Source organism: Xyrauchen texanus, chromosome 21 (assembly GCF_025860055.1).
Source record: "Xyrauchen texanus isolate HMW12.3.18 chromosome 21, RBS_HiC_50CHRs, whole genome shotgun sequence".
Taxonomy (NCBI): domain Eukaryota; kingdom Metazoa; phylum Chordata; class Actinopteri; order Cypriniformes; family Catostomidae; genus Xyrauchen; species Xyrauchen texanus.
Window position 1 is genome coordinate 24,652,260 of NC_068296.1, and position 26,137 is coordinate 24,678,396.

Consider the following 26,137-nt stretch of genomic DNA (forward strand, 5'->3'; position numbering starts at 1 on the left):
AGTTCTGATGTTTATCAGTTGGGGCAGTGGTAGCCTCTGGTTGAACATCTAATGAAAACAAATTAAAATTAATAGGCCTAATATGAATGTTACTCATCACCTAAATAGAATGCAACTTACCGTAGTACACTTCTATCTTTACTACTTTACATTAGAAGACTCTCAAAGTGAAACTGAAACAAAAAAGTTTTTATTATGCAATTTCTTTATACAAAGAGGTTTGATCTTAATAATGTTAATTATAAAGCAAATTTTACATAATTATACATAAAAGCACATGCTACAATGTTGATAAACTCCAGATCAAAAACAGTATCTTTTTCATCTCGCAGAACTAGTCCTCTCCTGTTTTCGGTTATACATAACATGTTCCAAAAGTGCAGTTTCGTTATAAAGAAGCTGCAGAATTCAATGTGAGGTTTGCCTGGTTTAATTTTATCCCAAGGTCAACAACCAAATCTTCTGTTCTTTTTGAATTGCAAATGTTCCTGCTCACACATACCAAAATTTCTTCATGAACATTAACATTACTAATTTTACAAGTTGAAAACAATTAAAAGAGAACCGGTTATTTCCTTTAAAAAACATGAATAGCCACAATCTCCAATATATTCTATGCACAGAAGTATTCTCCAAGGACCCACTATGTATGGCCCCATTGTTCATCTTACTAGGATCATAATAAGATTAGTCCATGAGTTTAGTCCTTGGATCTCTCATCACAGGGCACTCCAAAGAAAATTAAGCCCTGATAACAAGAGCCTGACATATGAGTATCATACCAAATGACTGATTCCATTGATCAAAGCTGACGTGGTTATCTAAAGTGCTGCGTAAAATTTATAGCACTTGTTTGTAGAATGCGCAACCATTTGGAAAAAGGAAGCGATAAAGCTCTTGCTCATGTGCGTTGGTCACAGAGCCTCAGGAAAAGAAAGTGCAACAGTGAAACAATCTAGGACTTTTAGCCTTCATTTACAAAAGCTCCAAAAAGCTCAGGCCATGGACTTGGGCTCCAGGTTTTAACTCTCGTCGTTTCTGTCCATCTGGATCCTTATCAGTTCCCTATACCCTGCGGAAGCTCAGGTATCAAGGAAGCAAAGAAGGCTTTGAAGAAGACCCAGGCTGTCCAGAGAGTGGGTGGTCTGACTGGTGGAACTAGAACTGCGGTCATGGCTGGTTGAACAGCTTCCTCTGGGGCTCCAACTTCACCCTCCACTCCAGCAGGAGGTTGTGCCTTCAATACGAAATCAGAAATATTAAGCACTCACTCTCTCCTACACATCTCACATACAGTTCTCATGTACAACACTCCTTTTCTTTCTTAAATAAATCTTAATACATCAGTTTCATCAATTGCTGAACTTAAAAAATAAATCACTCACCGGTCCAGGATGTCTGTCATTCTGGTTTTGCAGGTTCTGAATGACCTCTGGTACTGGCTGATCATGAGGCCGGGCTTGGGGTCTCTGCCTAAAAGGAAACCAGCCCGCCGTGTGTCTGAAGAAAGAAACAGAAGAAAATAAACAGAATGGCACACAAAACAAGTTCAGATAGACTGCCTTCATGAGATTACCTTCCATTAAACACGCTCTAATCGAGTTCAGTCAATTGGCAAACATATGACTTTCAAAAACGCTCTCTAATACCACATAATTTCGAAAACGATGACATCAAAAACGTATAAGTGTGGACATAGCCTTAGCCACTGAATTCAACCACCCATCTCTTCAACCACATGCCATATCTCCAAAATCCCACCCACCAAATTAATAATTGACAGAAAGTGTTTCATGGCAGGATGGGTCAAGTTTGCAGCATGCAACAAGAGGGAAGAGCAATCTTGCCAGTAGAGAAGGCCATCATTACACCGATCAACCTCAGGTAGGTAGGTAATTTAAAGTTTAATACCATGTCAGCAACTAAGGCTATTCTCATGGCAGGAACTGTGTCGTTTATAAAGGGTTTACATTTTTCAACAAGTACATAAAGAGTTTTATAAATACAATAAATAATTATAAAAGGGTATAACTATATAAGAGGTTTCAAATGGACATGCGATAAATTATCCAACTTTCCTTGTAAAACCTTATTAAACAAATCCCTCAAAGAGCTACTTGCATTAAAAGCAGGGCAGACTATTAAGATATGTTTAAGAGACAAGGGAGTCTTGCAGTACTGACATGATGGTGGTTCCTCGCCTTTCAGAATAAATACATGTGTGAGTCTTGAGTGGCCTATACAACACCTGGTGAACACCACTTGGTCATGTCTTGTTTTAAAGGAAAATACAAGATTCAGAACAACCTCAGACAAGCTATTGAGTTCAAAGCGCTAGTTTGTAAAGCAGAAAATCTGCCATGTTTAAAGAGATAAAGTTTATCAGACCAAAATTTTGATCAGTCTATTCAGAGAACCAAGTCCCACAATGCTCCCAACCACATGAAAGCAAACACAAAGTCTACTGCAATTACAGTCATATACAGCCATATGTTTTCTTTATGACTAAAGAGAAGCCTGTGTTCTGGTCATTTCTTCTCAGCATTAACCAGCTTCATTCCTTTAACATTACTCAGGAATGCATGAGTGTAAGAGTTTGTGTACATAACAGAGACAACTGGTTCAAAGTCTTAAGTTACATAACTGGGGATGTAACTGTTCTTACAGATTTGATAAGAACACAAATTACAATGAATGCTCATTTTCCTCCCGATCTGTGAATAAATGTAGAACTGGAGTAAACAATGGGTATTGTACTTCATGATATACAAATATGTACATACATTTAAAAAAAAAAGTCTAAGCTCCCAAACAGACCACATTTTCAAGAGAGCCATTCACACAGGAAGTGTTCTTGCATTCCAAAACATTTAGTGTGGAATGAACAGCGTAATGGAATGAAACAGAACGCAGGGGTCTCGAGTCACATTTTAAACATTCTTTCTTTTTACTTGACACAGCATTTAAAAACACACAGTTTATGGCTGCAAGTCATTGAAAAAATAGCCAGGCTTGTCACAACGGTCAAAAATGACCGTCAAGTGCATAATGACAAAGATCGGCCACTTAAAAATAGCACAGATGTACACAAGAGCGTGACGCGTGTAAACGGCCCCTTGCATATCTCTTTAGACAGCTGGTGGTTACCGAATATTGTTTTCACAAAATAAGTGGCATTCCATTTAAAACTTACAGGTACATAATTAGGAGGCTGCTCATAACCAGGATAAAGCGGCTCAAGCTGGAGTAGAAGTACACAATGCTCAGGAAGATTCCCATTCGGGTTGCTGTGTACACCCAATCAAGCCAATCACGGTTCACGTCCTCCTCATCTTCCATCACTGGCCCACCCTGGGCATTCATACGTAGATTCTGATTTGCACCTTCTGGATTGATGAATGCTGGTCCTGGGGCATTCTGATTGGCTGGCAGGTTGTTGATGGGGCCCTGATTGGGTAAAGCTGCAGGTACAGCAGCTTGATGAGGGGCAACAGGGAGGGAGGAAGCAGTGGGAGGGGTGGCCAGTGGAGTTGAGGTGGCGGCTGCCATGGCAGCATGACTGAAAGGTAGATGACAGCATTCAAAGAGACATAAGACATGGACAACATATCATATAGAAGTGCCTTCACATGGAAGAACATAAAGCACGTTATTTCTCAAACATAACTGCCAATATATCTTTCCTGTCTATTTAGGGGGTACTTACTATTGCATGTAGTATTGGTGGGCATACATCTGCTGCAACCACAGAAGCTGTTGTGGACTGTAGAGTGAGTAGGTGGGGAAAGTTGGGTGGGCCATTGCAGCCGTTACAGGCCTGCCAATGAAGGATAAACATTTAATGAACTATAGTACAAAACATTATCTTCTGTAAGTACACAATATTAATATACCCTTCATTTTTTACAGCACCTATAATATTTAGGACAGAAACTCACATTGATGTGCCGGTACTAGTGTTGGGCCATGCAACAGTGGATTCGGCATGATTTCGCTGTCTAAGGCCATCCGTAGAGGGTACAGAAGTCACAGATGGTCTTGCAGAAACGGACTCTGTGCTTTGGCTAGCAGTAAGTGGGGAGGGCTGGGAACTCTGCTGCTGTGTAGCTGAGGTTACCTGCACCACAGATAAGGCAGACATTTAATTTTTAAGCTATAAAACCAGGGCAGGTGCATAATACACTACACATACTCATCTGAAACCTCATCTGAAAGTTATTACATTTTTTGGTTTATGCAAACAAGAATGAAGACAGGAAATGGAAGCAGCTGTGTGCTGATATCACACTCAACTGAAACAGCTTTGAGAAACAGTGGAACATCTCAGTTTCATTAACAATGAATAATATAATCAAAACGTTTACATGCCCTTTAGACTGAAATCATACCATGCTTATTTTTTAGACATCCGGGAATTTGCATGTGATGAAGTCGTACAAGTTTATGCGAACAGCATAGTGCGAGTCCACATGAATAGCCAACTCGTAAATGATGTACGACTTTTCATGAGATTGGGTGATCCGCAGCATATATTTAACACTTACTCAGCTGTCAACCTTCTGTCAAATATGCAATTACACATTTTCCCATGTATACTTAGACTGACAAATAAAGACTGTAGCGTGACTAAGCCTGTTACAATGAATAAATAATCATCTGATCGCAGTAATTTTATATAATATTTTACTGTCCAAATAACGGAATGAATGGCGCATTTGAGTGTATCATCCAACTGAACTCCAACCGTCCTCAGACTCACTGAGCTGCACTGTGGACCGCACTGAGTGAGTGCTGCACCTGAAGAGCGCTTTAAGATTAACCGCTTCTGAACTGGACTTGAAGAATATCACACACGCCGTCTACGGAGGTTTGCGCCAAACTCCCATGAAAATATAAACAAGGATTTTTTGTGAGTGCAATGCGCTCCGGTTTCACTTTAATTTAACGATCGTGTTATAGCAAATGTTATTTGTCGCTACCAAGATGATTGAATGAAGATACACAGAATCTCAAAGGTCTTTCTTCATGTGAAATAAGGGCTTGTGTGTTTAATCAGAGACTTAAAGTAACATGCGAAAGTGAAACATTTTGGAAAAAAATATTTTATTATTGAATGATTTAAAATAATATAATAAAAAAATTATATAATAGCATTCATGTTGGCTAGGTTCCAACAACAACAGTGTAAATGCTAAAGTTGACAAAAAAGATGGACAGATACTTAAGAATTTGAAATATTTTCATAATTATGTCATATGTTTTTAAAGCCTTAAAAGGAAATCAAGTAAAAGTAAAATATGAAAAAACAACGTATTAAAAAACATCCTATAACAAAAGCATGACAATTTGTATCACAATTAATCGTAATAATCGAGAAAGCCCTAAAACGGACAATTAATCATCATAGTCAACATAATCGTGAGAGCACTAAAACTCTATGTCCCAAATTAATAGTCATTATCGCAATTATGTGTTTGACAATTAATCGTCAGCCAGATTTCATAATCGTGACAGCCCTAATCTCGACTGCACAAAAAACAGCTGTAGCTCGATTACACCTGCTCATGAAAACATACTGAATGTAAGCTGATCAAATAAACCACCATGGAGCGAAACTGAAAACAAAATCTGTCTTTTTACGTGCGACTATTCTCTTAACTGTTTTCTTCATCTCCAAAACTTGTAATGTTTTAACTCGCCCAAGTAAAACACAAGTAAATAAGTCATGAAATCTGTATTATAAGAACTACATGTAATCAGATGTGACTAATGATAAACATACTTTAGGTCTTGCTCCTAACTGGTCAGAAGACTGGGGTCTCAAAGCACACACCAGGTGAAGAGTATGCTTGGTATCTGGAGGCACCTGTAGAAGTAAGATTTGAAAAAAGAAATAATAAAAATAAAGCCTGTTTATCTGGAAACCAAAGACATGTATAGAGTACATGTATTTTTAAAGTGTGAACTAATGTATTTTTGAGGCAACAAATACATTCACTACTATTCTGCATACGATAAAGCCGTGACACTAGTTCTAAACCACCTGATTGTTTTATTATTTTATATTTGTGTGAATCTGTGGTGACTATATATCCTCTGTAAAACATCAATTTCCATTTTCAAATACACATCTCACTTGCAGTTTGAGCAGTTTTGAAATCTGATTGACTGCAACACATGGTAAATGGATCAGGCTGACTACACAGAACAATTGTTCTGAGAGGTGTCTGTGGGCACACCCTTATGTTTCTAACAGCACCCTTCTCTGCTTACAGCCCATCTTTGTCATCAGCAATCTGACTTTTATTCCTGCCTGTTCGAGTGATTTTTTCAGCGTTTGTGTCATAAGCACTCTTCTCCTTGATGTTTACCACCATGCAACCTTGTACGGTACACTAGTTTTAGTTTTCTTTGACAGTAGCAATAAATCCAGCAATGTTTAGCCAACCCTTTAATACAGCCCAGCTCTTCTTTATGCTAATAGAAATAGAGATATATTCATAAATACTGTAGTTCAATCAGTACTAATACTGTGATAAATGACACTTTGTAGAGAGCTTGGTTTTTAACGTCACTTGTCAAATAAAAAAAAAAACATCTAATCAGTTAATAGGCCCACACTCACTTACCATAGAGAAAACATCTCTTATATGCAGGTTGTCCTGAAGAAGCTTTCCTGAGTAAATTAGTCTCTGATCTTTCTCAGCCTGTAAGTAAATGAGTCCAAACATCAGACAACACACATCAAAAAGTCCTAAATAAACAATGTATGTATATATTATCGTAGAGGTGTTGAAAGCCTAAGTGAGGAGATGACTGTATCAAACAAATTGCGAGGAGAGATAGGCCAAGTTCGTAATGGCATACTACCCATACTACTCCTTCCACCACATCTACCGTATCTATGGCAGAAAAAGTAAAGGTGCATCCCAAATCGCACATTTCTGCACTATTCTATGCCACTTTGTAGTGTAAGTAGTGCCAGAGATTATTTAGCAGAGATGGACCACTTCTATTAAATTGAATGGGAGAAATCGAACGCTCAACCAAGGAGCTCTGAGTGCCCAACTGTCAACGGATGTAGAAAATAATTCCCGCCTTACAGTTAACAGAGCCAATCACCTTTTAGATACAGACATCTCCTGTCAATCAACTCTAAAACATGCATGCGCATTAGCTATATATGCCAGGAAAATTTTGGTTTTTAGAATCACAATTTATGATTCCAGTGTTGTCAGATTTTATTACTGATTTGATCTTTGATTTGTAATTTTGACCAACCGTTTTTGAGATTTCGGTCTTCCCCCATTCAAGTAGATAGGAGCTGCACTGGCATGACTGGAAAAAGCCTCCCGAGAGCGTTCCAAACATAGCCGACAGTGGACTGACTTGCTAGAAACGTTGTGTCCCAAATGACACACTGTACACTATGCACTTACAAAATGTACTATGCACTCAGCCATGTAGTGAATGAATTTTCAAAGTGTAGTATCATCCCAAATGGAACACATAAAAATATTTTACTACACAGAAGCGTTTTACTACTCCGTTTAACAGCTGATGGAAGTGACATTTCAAACCCAAGTGTTGCCGCTAGCTTTAGAGCGCCATCCACCCTCAGTTCAACACTTATATCTCAATAATATAGATCTTCGCACAATATGGAATGATGGTAAAGCTTTTAACTCACTTTTATAAGTTCCGCTAGTTATATTCTCCATTATTTGAAATTGTTTTGCCAGATCACCATCGCTGCCAGTAACTCAGCCCCTTGCACTATGTAAGGCAAGCCGTGTGACCTAAGTGTATGAAGTGTTCAACATTCCTCATTCCGTTTTGACGGTTGAAAAAGTGCATCATCCAGTTACTCGTAGAACACTTCTTTGTGATACATTTTCAGTGTAAGCATACTACTCGCACTACTTTCACTATATAAAGTGACATAAAATAGTGCAGAAATGTGCGGTTTGGGACGCACCTAAAGACATTTGTAGTGCGAGTAGTATGTTTGCACTTAAAATGCAACAAAGAGAAGTGTACTATGAGTACCTGGATGATGTACTTCATGCACTCAGTGCTCGCGGTTTGCAGTACGTAGCGGAAGGGGCGGTGTTACATGGCCGACGCTGGACTGACAAAACAATTGTAATTAATTATGAATTTGGCAACTAGTGTAATTTCTGTTGAGACAGTACCTTTCAAATGTGAGTTGAATGCTTTGTCATCAACCCACGCTGTGTGACAATGTACATTATTTGTGATATATATGCAAGTATTGAATTTGCTTGCGTTTAAAACGTCACTTCCGTCAGCTGACAAACAGCGACTGCTTCCGTGCGGTTAAAAAAAACTTTAGGATCCCATTTGGGACAGTACGATCATTTGAAAATGAATATACATTTCTGAGTGCATAATGTATAGTGCGTCATTTGGGACATAGCTAAATTGTAGTAATGGTAGTATACTCTGTATCACAATTCGGCTTGATTTACGCTTGCGTTTTACTGGTTGTGTTTCCGAATAATGTAAATATTTACATAATAGATCATAAGATAAATTCAGTAACACTTATATAACTAACACAATTAAAGTAGTCAGGACATCAATCTGAGTTTTGTTTTTGGACAGGGGTAAGAAATACACGTTTTATTGAATCTAGAATGTTGTATGGGTGTATTTACAGTGAAAGTCGGATATTTCCTGCAGTGTTCAGGAAATGTGTTGAGTTGAGGAATGCGGATGACCCGCTATTGTAAACCATATTTATAGGATAAGAAACCAAATCAAAACCTACCGGGTTGTTGGGATAAACCTTCGAGAGGTGACATTTGAGATCCTTCACCGTCCAGTCCACGCACACTCCCTCGATCAGCTGATCACCGTGAAACTGGTTGGGCGTTTTAACGACAAGCGAGATCGTCTCTTCAGACGAAATGTTAGAATTTTCCATTTTTGTGCCCTTGCCAAACCAGCCAGATCTATATATATATATATATATATAAAAAAAAAACTTTAAAGCAAATCTATGAAAACACTAGATTGGTTAACGATTCGATCAATAGAAAGACAAACCTCGATGGTAGAGAAAGAGGTTCCTGATTCAAGAAGTTTCGGGCTGCTCATAAGCCATGAAGTATTTGCGTTTGTTGTTTGCAAACACACTGTGGCCGCCTGTGATTGGCTGTGGCGCTCTTGTGTTCAGACGTGGAGCCTGTCCTGAAGCCACACGCACCGCACATGCGCTGTGACACCAAGTCGTCGGAAATGTTTTCACTTTACTGTAAGCGTTGTGATTGCATTACATAGCGATTATGACACTGTCTCCGTTGTACGTTAAAGTGAGTGTGTGTTGTGTTTTTATGGGTTCAGTTTGTGCTATAAAGTATACATTAATTGTCTTAGACACAATAAGAGATGTATTGTATTGAAAATAAATAGTACTTTACTTAAATATAATAGTAACATTTAAGTTGTCATTATTAAGAGAACAAGTCAATATTCTATAAGTAGTAATTTATTAACCCTTGTGTTGTATTCGTTTGTGCAAACACCTTTTGTGTTCAGTCAAAACTGACCAGCCCACTAAAATTGTTAATAAATCTTTAATTTTGGTCATATTATTCCAATAATATGCATTAGATCTTTTTTCAACTTTTTTTTTTTTTATAACAGGTTTTTTATTTTTTATATTGCATGTATTTTTTTTATTTTTTATTATTGAATTCATTAAACTGAGTTTTACTGGGCTAGTGGTGGCACACCCTGTAAACATTTGTTTTCTAATAATAATGTAGAAAATTATAACCAATTGCTTTTTATGCTTTTTAATTTTCAGACAATTATATACATCATTTGCAGATTTGATTAAAAGCATTGGATAAAAACATACAAAAAAGATTAGATGTCGTAGTCATGTTTTATATATATTTGGAAAGGTCTCGATTAGTAAAATGCATTGAGCAGATTTGTTTCACACAGAGGCCAAACTGCAATGATTATTAGTGTATAAAATTCCCACTAACACACATAAATATAATAACTAGGAGTGTCTTTTTGTCACATTTGTCCTTATTACTTACTAAAACATACATATAACATAGACAATGACAATTTGTAACTTACAGCAGATTATACCGATTCAAACAAGCTCAAACACAACATAATGTGATAAGTAGATCATAAACCAATAACATTTTATGAAAATTAGCTAAAAACAAAAAAGCAATGCTGATAAAACTGGATGAAAAAAATAAGAAAAAAATTCATTGGTCAGCTTTGACTGAAACACAATATAAGGGTTAAATATATATTTAGTAACATTTGGCGTTAAAAAGAGAACAAGTCTATACATATGCTAATTGTTCAATTGTTGAATTATTATCATCAGAATCAACAGAGAAGCTTGTAATGTCATTATTAGGCTTGTAACTAAATGTGATTTATGGTTTTAAGAGAAAATTCATTAGTCTTTTGCTTTTTTCAGGAGAAAAACACTAAAACATGCAATTAACATTTTGAATAAACAACACAACAAGTAGTAAACACATGTAAATCTGCCATGATTTAACATATTAACAAGTTGATTTGAACAATTTAACATTGACAAGTATCTTTCCATTGGATGTAGGCATCTGGACAGTTTTGTCTGGAATAGGTCGCGCTCACTGGCAGTACTGTGTCAGCACATTCTCCTGATTTCCTCTGACAAGAAGAACGGGAGGTCGAAGGTCACGGGACACAATCTCTAACCAAGCCATGTAGAGGGCACTAGGGCATGCCCCTCTCCGCCCTACAGGCATGGTGCTACCAAACAAAAAGTCACAGATGACCAATGATATCAGGTATTTACACTGCTAATAGTTAAACAGTCTGGCTTTTTAGTTGATTGCTCTTTTGCTTATCATGTAATATTAATGATGTCACAGCAACACGTCCTGTATAGATACTTACACAACAATTAAGGCAGCATCTCTTGAGTAATCTTGAATAACTTCATTCAGGCGGATCTGTCGAAGGGACTGCACAAACACAAGACACAAAATATTAAATGTTCAAAAAAAGAGATTATCAGAATTCATGGTCTTTGAAGAAAATAAACCACCAGACTGTTGTTTATAAAGGCAGTGCATTCTTTTAACTCCATCGTTCTAACCCTAAATTACCTTAGCCTTGAACTTTTCCACCTCCTCATCAGACATCATCCAGGGACATTCCTTCGTTGTCTCATCTGCTTCTTGATCATTCTTTTGGACTGCACTTACTCTATATGGAGCTATGAGATCTTCAAATCTCTTTATGCTGTTTCATTAATTGGAAGGGCAGAAATGCATTGGCATTTAGGCACAAAAATTTATTCCACAACAGTTCCGAACAATATATTTTAGAAGATATCATTAGTCAGATAGGTCAGTTCAGAAAGCTGTAATGAAAGACCGTACTGCTCAGACTGTGGTTTTCCATTGATGTCAGGAAGGACTTGAATATCTTGGAAACCCAGACGAAACCTGGCGATCAGAGTTTTTAGCCTGTAAAGACACACACAAGCTCTGTTTGATGTCTTTTATCTGGAAGAGACTTGGCAATGTCAAAACAACAGTTGTTCCTAAGATAAATCATTAATTATAAATTAGAAAATATATTATCATGTTTATCTATATTATAATATATTAGATGTTATTCCATAATTATATTAATTAATTAAATTTACATGCAATATGTGTAACGTGGATAATATAATGTAAGCTCAAGGCAATACATACTCTTGTTTCTGTTCCTCAATCTGCTGAACTTCACCTCCGACAAACACCCTCACTTTGCATCTAGCCCATCGCTTCTTACGGGTCAGGAGGTATGGCACCAATAGTGTCAGACCTGACAACACATTCAATTATCAAAGCAATAGTTCACTATAAAAGGAAAATCCTGTCATTATTTTACTCATCCTCATTTTGTTAAAAACCAGTATGACTTTCTTTCTTCCATGGAACACAAAAGGAGATATTAGGCAGAATGTTTAGAGACTGACAGCCTCAGTTACCATTCACTTTCATTGTATGGAAAAAAGATGCAATTAAGTAAATGGTGACTGAGACTAACATTCTACCGAACACCTCCTTTTGTGTTCCACGGAACAACATGAGGGTGTGTAGATGATAATAGAATTTTTAGGGATAGTTCACCAAAAATCATTATTCAATCAAAATCTCATTAACTACCCCTCATGCCATCCCAGATGTGTTATTACTTTCTTTCTTCTGTATGACACAAATTAAGATTTTTAGAAGAATATTTCAGCTCTGTTTGTCCTTACAATGCATGTTGAATGGGTATCAAAATTTTGAAGCTCCAATATACACCTTAAAGCAGCAGAAAATTAATTTATACGGCTCCAGTGGTTTAATCCATGTCTTCTGAAGCGATATGATAGGTGTGGGTGGGAAACATATCAATATTTAAGTCAATTTGTACCATAAATTCTCCTCCCTGCCAAGTAGAAGACTGCAAATGGCCAAAAACAAAAGAAGAAGAATGAGAAAGTGAAAGTGGAGATTGATAGAAAAAAAGACTTAAATATTGATCTGTTTCTCACCCACACTCAGGATTGGGAGGGTTACTTTTGAAATTGACATGCTGTAAAATGTAATTTGTAAAGTATTCAGTTAGATTACTCAAGGCCAGTAGCATATTCTAAATACTTGGACTTACTTCTTCAGCACTGGTAGATTTTTTTTACTTGTTTTGACGATAAAGACAAAATACACATGTTAAAAATACATTCTCTGAGAAACCTAAATATCTTATGCAGTGTTGTTTCTAAAACAAGATAAATCAAATTTAGATTTTAGATATTTTTACAGGAAAACAATAAAAAATTATTATAAATAATACGATTTTTGCCCTAATATCAAAGGTCTTACTAGAAAAAAAATTCTTGATAAACAAATATGATCGTGCCTGGTCACATGTTCATGTAAAATGGCTAGAAATAGCATTTTAGCTTAGCATAAAGCTGACAAGTTACACAAGGTTTATTTCTATTTCTTCTGCTCCAAACTTACTTCAAACTTACTTCAAACTTACTTCAAACTTACTTCAAACTTACTTCTCTGTCTGCTCATATGAATGTAACACATCATGAGAAAGTGTTTCACCGCTGTGCAAATGCACTTTGGATCACATCATTTATATGGATACTGTAAATATTTTCCATCTGAAAGGACTAAATATTAAATGAAACAAATGACAATAAATTGCAAAGTAATCTCTTCATTAATCAAAATACTTTTTGTATGTAACTATATTCTAAATACCAATTATTTAAATTGTAACTGAAGTGGAATACAGTTACTTATATTTTGTATCTTAAATTTGTGATCCCGTTACATGTATTCCGTTACTCCCCAACCCTGCCCACTTTATCATGTTGCTTCTGAAGATATGGATTTAACCACTGGAGACATATGGGGTACTTTATGTACCCCATATGTACATAAAATATGCTTTATGTGCTTTTTGGAGCTTAAAAATTTTGGTCACCATTCACTTGCTTTGTGAGGACTTACAGAGCTGAGATATTTCTCTAAAAATCTTTGTTTGTGTTCTGCAGAATAAACAAAGTCATACACATCTCGGATGGCATGAGGGTGAGAAAATGTCCATTTAAATGTTTTGGGTGAACTATCCCTTTGTTTTTCACTGTATATCTTACATAAGGTAATAATGCAGTATTTCAATCTGAATTCATAGAATATCAATAGAACTCACCCCCGTCATCAGAGAGCCAATACACATCGATGGTCTTCTTGCCCTGTCTAGACTGAAACACAGTGGCAGGCTGGGACACGGCCATCAGTGCCTCAGGATCCACTGAAACACAGGTTATAACAGATGGCAAATGTTTTGGCAAGGAACCTTCACATTGGACCTAAATTGACATACTTTTGCACTATTTGAATGTTTGGATACATACATGATGTGTCAATTGTGGGTGTGGTAGTAGAAGTGGAGGTCCTGGTGTCAAGTACCTTTTCAGTGGATGTCTCAAACCCTAGATTCACTACGGTAAAGGGAAAATTCAGTCAACAGTCATGGCTTTTAGGGGGTCATAAGGGCATTGCACACAAATAGTGGAGGTGGAGATAAATTAGGAGTTTTGAAACAGTCTTTACCATGCGCCTTTATTGTTCGACTTATATCAAGACCCTCCTTCATCCGAAGGACACAAACACCATATTGCAGGTCAAATGCATCACTGAAAATACATGGATTAAACCAAGGAAATTACCAAATGTTCAAGTCTGGGATAGAACAAATGTAGAAGTTTATGGCTCAGTCATTAAAAACTAATTTTGACTGCTAATCTGAATAATGGGGGGTCTTACGCATTTTGACTTTTTAAAAGAATTTAACAATTGAGGGACCAATATTAAACTATATGATATACATACTGCAAAATTCCAATATAGTTTTCTATGTTGCTCGGTTGACCTTTACGCCAGTTCATTTTATATCCCATCACTAGGACATTAGGCTTCATCCGACCCAATCCTGTAGACTGGAATAGAACCAACACCACAAACAGACATTATCAGACTCAGAAAAGTGTAGAAAAAAAAACATTTGTTAAACATGTTGTCAGACATAGTTTATTATATGACATGGGTGACCTGGAGCAACATCTGTACACCAACGCGAAGGTCATCAGCCACTACAGTGTGGTAGAAAGACTTAATGCGCCGCTTGTTTAGCCAGCTTATATAAGTACTGCTGTCCACAGCAACAGGTGAGTGTCCCCCCTGTTAAGAGAGAGTTCATGAGAGAAGGAAGGGGGTGAGCTTTTAAACTAAGCATCATTCTGTAGATATGGTGATTAACATAAGATTCTAAAAGCAGTGGATTTATTTAGACATTCTAAAGCTTACTTTGCAATACTCTGTTTCAAGTACTCTGTTTTTGTACATTTTACTCAAGCAATGCAGCACTGAATTAAACATTGCTTTTAAAAATGTGCTAGCATTTCAGTGCTTTTTAAAGCCTTCCACATGAAGACTATGCTATGCTATACTATTTGAAAATATTATCTTGCTATAATCATGACAGAATCAAATTATAGATTTGAGCATGCAGACCTGAACACTTAGGGCACAAAACACGATGACGGTAACAATTATCAAATTCATTTATTGATCATGAGTGGGTAATTTTAAGTAGAAAATGAACTTCAGACTTCAAAAAACAAGACGTTACCAAAATGTAACAACAAAATCAACAATAAAAACAGTGTAGATTAACTAGAAAACAGTGAAACCATACAAGCTCATTAATTATTCAAGCCAGGTACGTGCTTTACTTCTTTTTTTAACCTGTGAAATTTACTCAAATTAGCGAATAATTATGACAAGGTTTTCTACTTTAGGATTGATACATGGTGACGCATTGTAAAGGTAACAAACAATCATAAATTATATTTACTTATTATTTAGAGCGTTCATTTTTACATGTTTGAATTTAGTAAAATGTCAAATGTAATTAATATTTTCAAGTTCACACTGAAACTAACTTATTCAATGTAGAAAGTACTTAATTTTTTCTGCTATATTTACTTCACCACAAAGTATTTTTTTCCAGTGCAGTTTAATATATATATATGTGTGTGTGTGTGTGTGTGTGTGTGTGTGTGTGTGTGTGTGTGTGTGTGTGTGTGTGTGTGTGTGTGTGTGTGTGTAAAAGTATTCCTTTATTTGTTGAAAGGCTGGGAAAAGAGATAAAGATACCATTGGTGTTTTTGAGAAACAACCTTAAAAAATAAAAAAATGGTTCCAAATGTATTCTGGCCATTATTCTGAGAATAATATTAATGCAGGGTTCTTACATATTTTGACAAACTAATGTCTATGAATTTCTGTTTTTCAGTTTTTCATGATTACAGAGTAAGGAATTGTTCAAATTATTTAATTATAATAAATGAATAAAAACAATTGTGCACAAGCAAACAATTTCTAGCTAATTAAATATTTTAAAGCTGAGCATAACTAGAAACTTTTTAATAACTTTTACATGACTATTAATTTCTATTACTTTTCCAAGCCTGTAAGTCATCATTTTAAAATTCCCTGATATTTCATGGTTTTCAATGACTGTAAGACTGTTTTAATGGCTGTATGAAATGTTTCCATTGGTAGACTTACTTTAAGGACATTTGCACATATCATCAGGCTCTGGTTCTTGGTGAAGGTACTGATAAAATCCACCAGGGAAGGACGCATAGAGGGCGGTCCACTGAGAATAAGACACTGTGGTCTGAGAAAAAGAACAGATGGAAAAAGTAGGGCACATGGAGAAATGAAGAAAATAGCACAAGAGAGAAGAGGATGCACATGAACACACGAGCAAAGCCCAATGGAAAAACTAACAACAACATGGAAAGTATTGACATGGTACATTATTAGTGTACTGTGAGAAGCAGTGTTGTGGGGGGCACAGTCATTTACCTATAATTCTTAATATGGTCTTCTACTTGGTTCAGACCTACACACTGAGATAGTGCCATGTTGTATGAGCTGGCTTGCATTGAAGAGCCCCAGTTAACATCTGAAATGTATAAACACAATGAAGTCATTAAGTTCTTGCAAAATGGTCATGGACAGAGCACAGGATGAAGTCCTAGCAATTATACACATGTAGGTTAAGATGCCTACTTGTGCTACATATGACAAATAATTTCTCACCAAGACTAGTGCCCACAAGCTATTTAAGAGTGTGTTGATGTCTTACCAGGTTTCTTATACAGCACGTATCCCAGCAGGAAGATGATTATGCCAATGGCTATGAGAGCAGCCCACCAGGTTAGGAGAAACATGATGATTACAGACACCACCGCTCCAAGCAAAGACAGCCACTTGCTGTAGAATCGAAAGGTTGGACGCCAACCTGCCCACATACATTGCAAAATGAGAAAACTTTAGCGTGCATTAATGAGAATACAGCTGTTTTGAGACTCTGTGAATTTCTGATAGCATGTAGATAGGTATGTGTGTTTTGATGATGAAAATGTCTGCAACAAAATGTTACATTATTGCCGCAAATTACATCTTGCTTGCATTTGTCTCGTAATCTCAAGAAAATGTATATGTGGTGGCTATACACTGTGAAACAAGTGGTTAATTACCATTATAAATCATAAATACAATAAAAGTTGTAAATAGGCTATTAAATCTTAATCTTTGCTTAACCCATTTTGGCTCGATGTTTGAGCTCACCTGGTGAGTTAGTGATGGAGGCATGGAAGCAACTGAAGTTAATGAGGGCATAGGAGCAGAGGAAGAAGTTGGAGATGATGGGAGCAATGGTGTTCAGCTCAGCTGAAATACATATGAGAACAATTGGATGTAGACATTTTTTTTTAAAGAGACTGTTCACCCAAAAATAAAAATTCTCTAATTTATTATGGACACTCATGCCATCCCAGATGTATTACTTTCTTCTGCTGAACACAAATAAAGATTTTAAAAGAATATCTTAGCTCTGTTGGTTTATTCAATGCAAGTGAATGGTTGCCAGAACGTTTAAGCTCAAAAAAGGACATAAAGGCAGCATAAAAGTAATCCATATGTCTCCGGTGGCTTAATACATGTCTTCTAAAGCAATCTGATTGGTGTGGGTGAGAAAAATGCATGATATTCATGAAAAATACGAATGGCCAAAAACAAAAGAAGAATGTGAAAGTAAAAGTGGATATTTATAGTAAAAAATGACTTAAATATTGATCTCCTTCTATCCACACCTATCATATTGCTTCTGGAGAAATGGATTAAACCACTGGAGACATGTGGATTACTTTTATAATGTCTTTAAATGCTTTTTGGACCTTTAATGTTCTGGCCCCCATTCAATTGCATTGAATAGACCAACAGAGCTGAGATATTCTAAAATCTTTCTTTGTGTTCTGCAGAAGAAAACAAGTCATACACATCTGGGATGTCATGAGGTTGAGTAAATAATGAGAGAAGTTTCATTTTTGGGTGAATTATCCTTTTAATAGGCAATGAATAATTGATTTAGAGGCCATTGAAAACTAGCATGGGTTAGGCTTTATGTTTTATGGCTTACCAATAAGAATGAAGCATACAGCGATGATGTAGGCTAGCATGTAGCTTCTCAGTGGCTCATTATTCTTCCCATAACTCTTCCCAAAAAAACCAATGCCTGGATACAGGTTGTCCTTGCAAAGGCACTGTAGGGAGATGAGGCATGGAAGGAAAAATGTATGAAAAGGGTTGAAGATATGTGAGAATTATGTTTAAATAAATCATCCTAATGTTCACATCACAAACTCGCAGTTTGCTGTGAGATGTAAGGGGTTTGTTCTTAATAATAGAGTGAAGATGTTCAGAGGTTCACTGATTACCTGGAACACTTTAGGGGCGGACACCAGACAAGCCAAGGCTGATGAAAGAGTGGCTCCAAAAATGCCAGCAGCGATCAGAGGAGAAAAAGCTGACACCAAGCTCATAGTCTGAAGTGATCAAGACAGAAGAAAATATATGTTTCTGTTTGTGTAATGCTGTTCATTTATTACCTTTGTGCAACTTTTTATTGAAAGGAGAGTGGAGTTAGGAAGAGGGAATGAGGTCTGGGTATCTCAATATGCTATTTCATAGCATGTGTGCTAAAGCTCCAATGACAGTTTAACACTTCTATTTTTAGAACATACAAATACAGTTTTGGATGAGAGATTGTTGAAATGTTTATTTAATTTGAAAATGTCATGTTTAGTGGCCCCAAAATTGATTGTAAAGCATCTATGAAATTTTGATAATGCTCCATTAGTTTTTAATAAGACATTGTTGACAAACCAGTACTCAGTGACCAATATAGACATGCTGGTTACCTGATAATTATTGATGAGTCCAAAATCGCAGGTCCTGTTGTTCATACACTCACTGAAGTTCCAGCCATAGTGGCAGCCCACTCCCAAGCAGTCTTCATATGGAGGCGGAATGGTGTCATTTAAATTACCTGAAGCATCGCGAATTACACAGGAGCCTGAAAGACAAAAATGAAATAACACAGCAATGGGAAAAGAACACAGTTTTTAGTGTTACTTGATCTCATATATTAACTTTAATTAGAAACAATGGGATAATTATATTTATTGGTAGACAATTCTGATACTCACCAATAGTAGCTGAGATAATGAGATATGACATAGTGGTCCAAAAAATAGCCAGCATTGTACCACGGGGTATAGCAATATTAGGGTCCTATGGGAAGTAGAAGAACAACGTTTTAAAGGCTTGATTTTCCACAGAATGATATGCTTTATAACATATATAATAAAGTTTTATTGGAGGACAAATTACTGAGATTGGAAGCTCAACTTGCCTTCAGGTCTCCAGAGATATTAGCCCCTGCAAGGATGCCTGTAGCTGAGGGGAAGAAGATGGAAAACATGCCAAAGAAACTGCCCTCTGGTCCACGCCAGCCGGGCACAAAGTTATCCGCAAAAATATCGGCTATCGAACACAAACAGAGACACTTTATGGGGAACATGTGATCTGACAAGCATTGAGAAAATGAGGATGGAGTGGATTTATTAGTTTCTGTGGAAATCATCGACTACATTTTTTTTCTCACATCTGTAGCTGAAAAAACCTCTGGCTTGCTTCTGTGTAGTGGATGGCATGATGGTACCCACAATGTAACTGGCAAAGGAGACCATTATGAGAATGAAAAACAAGACCTGGGCCTGAGAGAGGAACAGAACCGGAGGAAAGCTATGAGTCACTTTGCTTTAATTGATTAAGAGCTGGAATTATTCAGGTATTTGGGCCAAATCGCTTGATTTGAGAAACAAACCTTGGACTCCCATTCCATTCCAGCCATTGAGATAGCCAACAAGCAGGTGACAGTGATCACTCCAATGATACGAATATCATTAAGTCGGTCTACCATGCAAACCTCACTATCCTGTTGTGGGGTTTAGAGATTAATTCAATTTAATTGTGTCAAAATGCAGATGTGAGCAGTGGTCTGTTAAATCCAGTAATCTTGCCTGTATTGGAGAGTACACAGAAAGTTAAAGGGATAGTTCACCAAAAATGAAAATTCTCTCATCATTTATGATGTAAATATTAACTTTCTGTGTACTCTCAATACAGGCAAGATTACTAATGAGATCTCTTTAATCAACTGTGTATTTTTTTTTTTTTTTTTTAGAAAAAGTCTTTAGTAGTCTCACACGTGTCTTGTCTAGAGATTTAAAAGAGATCTCGATGTCAGAAACTGCTATGATCCCAACATCTGCAATTTAAAGGCATAGATATTACAAGAAACATTACAGATAGCTTCAATAAGTTTTGGAACTAGCAGATTGAAAGAGGAACATTTGAGCAATAAAATATTCATCTGGACTGTTTGCTAATCCATATCACACACCTGCATGAGAGCCTGCACTGTTTCAGCAAAGCCCACAGTGTGCATGGCCACAGCCACTGCATTAGCGAAAGCAAAAATGAGCCCAATTGAACCTCCGAGCTCTGGGCCTAAACTGCGAGAGATCAGGAAATAAGTTCCACCTGGGGAAGAAATAAAAAGAATGTAAACTGAATGAAGATTAGAGGTGGCTATTAAATAACATACAAGGCTAGGCAATATTGTATTCTGCTGAGAAGTCTGATAAGGGCTAAAAAACAGTTAAAGGAATATTCCGGGTTCAATACAACTTAGGCTCAATCGACAGAATTTGAGGAATGTGTCGATTACCACAAAAACAAAAATGCAGTTTACAGTGAGGCTCTTACTATGTAAGAGAATGGGGACAATTATCGAGGGTTTAAAGACATGTGTTTCCTATTATCTTAAAAACCTTTTGATTTAAATAGTTTATGCTTAAAAGCTTGAAATTAGTTATGTAAACAAATATAAATTAATATACAAATATAAAATGCTGTAATCAAGGCAAAGAATGGCAACAATGAAGAAGGTAAGATAAAAGATTGTTTTGATGTTACATTGTTTTGGTCAATACATAATGCCAACACTCACATTTGTGTTATTTCACAGTTTTGATTAAAAAAAATGTCAATAGTGATAATAATACACTTTTTTACTCATATTGTTCCCTGTCTTTACCTCCTTTAACTTTTCCATTAGTGGCAATGGCTGATGTGGACAGGCCAGTGATGCCCGTTATAGAGGAGGACACCAATATAATAATCCAAGTCAGACCTTTAAATTTAGAAGAAGAGTGTTCACTTTAACAAGGACACATGCTGAAACATTGACTTACACTACCAGTATATCACAGCGATACATCGCTTAACAGTCCTAATGGTTTTTCAAAAAATCATTTGAGAGCTTTTACAGTAAAAACAAAACACAATGTTAGAGGTAAGATCAAATATGATAACAACAGAGACTGACATACCAATCCCTGCCTGAGCTGTGATCCAGGGAAGCCTCAGGTACAGAATAACTCCCCAGATATTCAGCATACAGCGGATCTACAGGGAATAAAAGAATAGTGCTGGAGAAGAAGATCAATGGTTTTTGCTTGGTTTCATTCAGATGATTGGGGTATAGTTTTACCCAGTATTATTATTATATTATTAATTTTCATTAACTAAAATAAAGTAAAACTGAAACAAATACTTTTTCATAACTCCAAAACTATCTAAAATAAAATAAAACATATTTTTTCTTTATCATTTAAGTTTTATTTATATTAGGGTGAATGGGCAAAGTGGGACAATACTGTAAATTATACTTTTCTTGACACTTTGAATTATGATCTAAACGACACATAACTTGAGATTATACCTTTAAAGAAAGCTTAAGATGTCTTCTACCTTTGTCAAAATCAAAAAACACTAGTCAAACCAAAGACATTTTCAATACTGGGATGTAGAACATTTGAAGACCCTCTTTTAAACAAATCCCAGATTTTAATAAGTAGTTTTTGTAAAGTGGGACAGAGGAAAAATTATTTTCTAGAAAATATCATTTTGGAATATTCTTTTATATTTTCATATACACTTTCACATCATAACATTAAGTTAACTTACTTTTTTATAACCTTAACAAGATTTACCTCAAATGTCTGTCATTTAAAAAAAAAAAACAATTCCCAACAGTGGTCATAAAATGAAATCTGCCAAACATCCCAAAGTAAAATCCTCAATTTAAAACCTCAATAAGATAAAGGGATAGTTGACCCTAAAATGAAAGTTCTTTCATCATTTACTCACCCTCATGCCATGCCAGACTTTCTTTCTTCTGCTGAACACAAACAACAGTTTTTAGAAGAATATTTCAGCTCTGTTGGTCCATATAATACAAGTCAACAGGGTCCAAAACTCTGATGCTCAAAAAAAGCACATAAAGGCAGCACAAAATGTATTCATCAGTGGTTTAATCAATGTCTTCCAAAGTAATCTATTCTGTTTTGGGTAAGAACAGACCAAAATGTAACTCCTTTTTAACTGCACACGTGCAATTGTAGTCTTCAGGAATGATCATGATTTCAAGCTTGATTACACAAACTAGTAGAGCTCGCAGAGTGCAAGATGATGCTGGGAAATATAATCCAGCTTGAAATCATGATTGCCCAGGAGACCGCTGATGTCAAGTTTTATAGTAAAAAGGACTTAAATATTGATCTGTTTCTCACCCACACCTATCAAATCACTTCTAAAGATGGATATAATGGAACCACTGGTGTCGTGTGCTTTACTTTTATGACACATTTATGTGCTTTTGCCCCCCATTGAATTGCATTGTATGGACCTACAGATCTGAAATATTCTTCTAAAAATCTTCATTTGTGTTCAGCAGAAGAAAGAAAGTCATACACATCTGGGATGACATGAGGGTAAATTAAAAGGGAATTGTATTTTTTTGGGTGAACTATCCCTTTAACTGTGTACTCTCTATATATTAGTTTAGTAAGATTTATAATCATTTAAGGATATTCACATGGATTCAATGTGGATCAAGCTTTGTCACCTTTCCCAGTTTATTACAAAATGTGCAACATTTACATGAAAATACCACTAGATAGAGGTAACGCAGAACTGCCCGGAGAAATGTCGTAATATTAGACTTTTTGAATGACATCAGTAAACGCTCAGCTTTGGCAGACATAAAAAAAAATATTAAAACTAAAATAAAAACTAACTAAACTGAAAATACAAAACACTGACAAAACTAAACTAAATCTAGCTGATAAACTGTGAAAAATAACGAAAACCAAACTAAACTGAAATTAATAATTGAATATAAAATAGAAATAAAAACTAAATTAAAAATCCATAACTATAATAATACTGGTTTTGCCCATATGCAGTGAGGTCAGTGAGACCACCCTTGAAAATGCTTCTATTTTGCATATTTCAAAATTATTATTATTATTATTATTATTATTATTATTACATTACAAATGATTAGCATCACAATTTGAGAAATTTGAAATTTGCAAAATTTTAATTGAAAAATTAATTGAATAATTTTGGGATTTCATAATTTTTTGTACATATATGGGTTACAGAGAGGCACGTATAATGGAAGTGAAAATTTAAAATACTCACTGTTTCAAAAGTAAGATGTAAAAAATATGCATGTTAAGAGGATTTTAGTGTGATAAAATTGCTTACTAACCTTTTCTGTGTGAAGTTATACCCAATTTTACTACTTCATTGCCATGACGATGTAATTTTAGACACGCGCTTTGTCTCCGCAGTAACACCCTCAACAAGCCACATGATAAAATGCGCGGATTGACAGTCTCAGACGCAGAGGAAACCGAGATTCGTCCTCTGCCACCCGGATTGAGGCAAGTCACTACGCCACCACGAGGACTTAGAGTGCATTAGGAATTGGGCATTACAAATTGGGGAGAAAAGGGTAGAAAAATAAAAGTGTATATATATATATATATATATATATATATATATATATATATATATATATATATATATAAAGTCCTGTTATAAAATTATAAGCTCCACATTTCTTCCATTGAACATACAAAAATTGGCCCACATTCACTGCCATTGTAAGTGCCTCACTGTAACCTCGATTTTTGTTTTCTTTTTTAAGAAAAAGAGGGACAAGTCGATTTATATTTTTGTGTAAATCAACATTATGCTGCAAATGCTGTTGATTGAGCTTAACTTGTTTTGAACCCGGAATATTCCTTTAACATGGAATCAATATTAATTTCACAAATTTGCTTCCATTCAATTAGTGACCTTATACCAGTGCAGAATCTGAAATATTTCTTTTTCATTTTACATCCTAAAGTTTCTTCCCTTTAAATTCATTCCAAATACTAAAACGTTGTTTATTTTCAGGTTTAAATCAGATTTGAATCTTAGATTATAAATGTGGACTCCCCACTGCTATATGTAATACATCATGAAGCATGTTCTTTAGTGATAACCTTAAATGTCAACCAACTTACCATGACTCCCTGAGCCCATCCAAAACGCATTGGTTCTGGAGGAGGTTCTGCCGATTCGTCTTCCTCTGGGCTCTGTTTGTCCACACTCGTCTCCTCATACAGAGGAGGTGGAGATGGGTCATCCTGGAATAAATCTTAAATATGCTCATGGAAAAGCATGATTTTATTTTTTGATTTTTCTTTTACTGTTGTTTTTCTATGGATGTTTTTATGTTGAAGCCATAATAGTGTGTTCAACTGGTTGTCTGTCTCTTCATGTAATCTCAGACTGACTCAATGTTCTATGGGGGTCATACCATGTCTTGTGGAGCGCCATGGTTCTTCTATTCTAATCTTTTCTATTTGCAAAAGGAATGTTTGGGAGTCTAAAATGTATATTTCCTATTGACACACTAAAGCTGAAGATATAAATAACCATCTGAAGACAAATGCTTTTGTGAAACATCTTATGTACCTAAGACTTTCGCAGGTTACTGTGCTTTAGTGTGTCAGCATTGCTTTTATATATGTATCAGTTAATTTATCAAGTGCCATTTTATCAAGTCTCACTGCTGTTGTTCTTACCTGAGGGTTGGAGTGAAGCTGAAAGAGAGAAGGTCTTGATTTCTTTGCTCTCCCAAAAACCTCTGTGTTAGTATAGAAGTCATAACTTGGTGGGGTATCCAATGTGTCATATCCAGAAAAGACCACAGAGCTGTGTGAGGCCACACTGTCATTATCATAACTGCTACATCCCCCCAAACTGAATTTACGGTCATCTCCATTGCTCAGTCCCGAAGAGACCGAGAATTGGCTTCTGTTGGTTGTGAGGTTCATTCCTTCATTGGCCTGTGGATGATCTCCACGCAAGTGAATTGAAGATGTCTGAATAAAGCAAAGGGTCGATTCAAAGGGTTATATTATACCTGAGCCGGAAGGAACCTCTTTTGACTGTTTAATTAGTGTAAGAACATATTCAAAACCTTTTTTTATCGGTCATTAATTCTTAAGTGTTTCCGTAGGGCCTTTAGCTTGTATTGGGGCTTGTAAACATCCTCAGAACATGTAATGACAAAGATCTTTGATAAGATATCCTTGACAGAAGTTCTCAAGGACACATTGCATTTTTTGAGAGCGAGTCCTGCATGTGTCATTTATCTGTATCTCAAGAGACTGAGAATGAGCACTTTATTTAATATACAATGGAAAACATATAGTTAGCTTGTACGATAGAACACAATTCCTGAAATCTTGCTCAGTGAATTTTCCAAGTCGTGACCTTCATTTAGCTGCTTCAAACCGCCATGACAAAGCTCTTGGTGGTTCCAACTGAAAGACTTTGCCCTTGAGCAATGACTGATCATTGCTGTAGCAGTTCCTCATAAACTGAAAGACTAATGTCCACCAGTGCATTTGACCAGGGGTGCAGCATTGGGTTAAGTAATTATTTCTGCAGAAATTGGTCTGAAAGCCCCAAAGGTGGAGCCTTTTCCATGTAATCAGTGCAGATCCTGCACACGAATCCACAGGTGCTCTCCTTTGAAGCACATTTTTGATTACATTTCTATTATTAGACTCAAAGAGCTTCAGCAGAAACCCAACAGCTAAATGGACATATTGAAAACCTCATGTTCGAGGGGATCTGTCATAGCAAGTAATTAAGTCTGTACGAAGCAGTTCAAACTAAAATGTAAACGA

General features: G+C 36.2%; 2 protein-coding genes across 3 annotated transcripts; both read right to left on the reverse strand.

The window, feature by feature from the left end:
* Window positions 1-201: 201 nt before the first annotated feature.
* On the reverse strand, window positions 202-9,203 carry LOC127661630 (homocysteine-responsive endoplasmic reticulum-resident ubiquitin-like domain member 1 protein). Of its 2 annotated transcripts, XM_052152429.1 has the most exons (9): window positions 9,073-9,203; window positions 8,795-8,978; window positions 6,630-6,707; window positions 5,783-5,866; window positions 3,939-4,117; window positions 3,707-3,817; window positions 3,194-3,559; window positions 1,386-1,500; window positions 202-1,237 (listed from the first exon to the last, which is right to left on the reverse strand). In XM_052152429.1, exons 2-9 carry the CDS (start codon window positions 8,948-8,950, stop codon window positions 1,058-1,060), a joined length of 1,269 nt encoding a protein of 422 aa, XP_052008389.1. In that variant the 5' UTR covers window positions 8,951-8,978; window positions 9,073-9,203; the 3' UTR covers window positions 202-1,057. The 2 variants fall into 2 exon arrangements, with proteins under 2 accessions (XP_052008389.1, XP_052008388.1); XM_052152428.1 differs by having other exon boundaries at window positions 8,795-9,147.
* Window positions 9,204-9,515: 312 nt separating this feature from the next.
* LOC127661510 (solute carrier family 12 member 3-like) lies at window positions 9,516-25,344 on the reverse strand. The gene is made up of 26 exons (XM_052152243.1): window positions 25,025-25,344; window positions 24,461-24,583; window positions 21,428-21,503; window positions 21,133-21,228; window positions 20,437-20,576; window positions 19,858-19,968; window positions 19,636-19,747; window positions 19,384-19,514; window positions 19,178-19,262; window positions 18,890-19,044; window positions 18,407-18,514; window positions 18,109-18,232; window positions 17,259-17,360; window positions 16,774-16,929; window positions 16,491-16,590; window positions 16,188-16,299; window positions 14,667-14,795; window positions 14,448-14,554; window positions 14,169-14,251; window positions 13,970-14,056; window positions 13,765-13,866; window positions 11,760-11,871; window positions 11,439-11,525; window positions 11,163-11,298; window positions 10,951-11,018; window positions 9,516-10,803 (listed from the first exon to the last, which is right to left on the reverse strand). The coding sequence occupies exons 1-26, from the start codon at window positions 25,274-25,276 to the stop codon at window positions 10,662-10,664; spliced, it is 3,036 nt and encodes a 1,011-aa protein (XP_052008203.1). The 5' UTR covers window positions 25,277-25,344; the 3' UTR covers window positions 9,516-10,661.
* Between the last annotated feature and the right edge of the window lie 793 nt (window positions 25,345-26,137).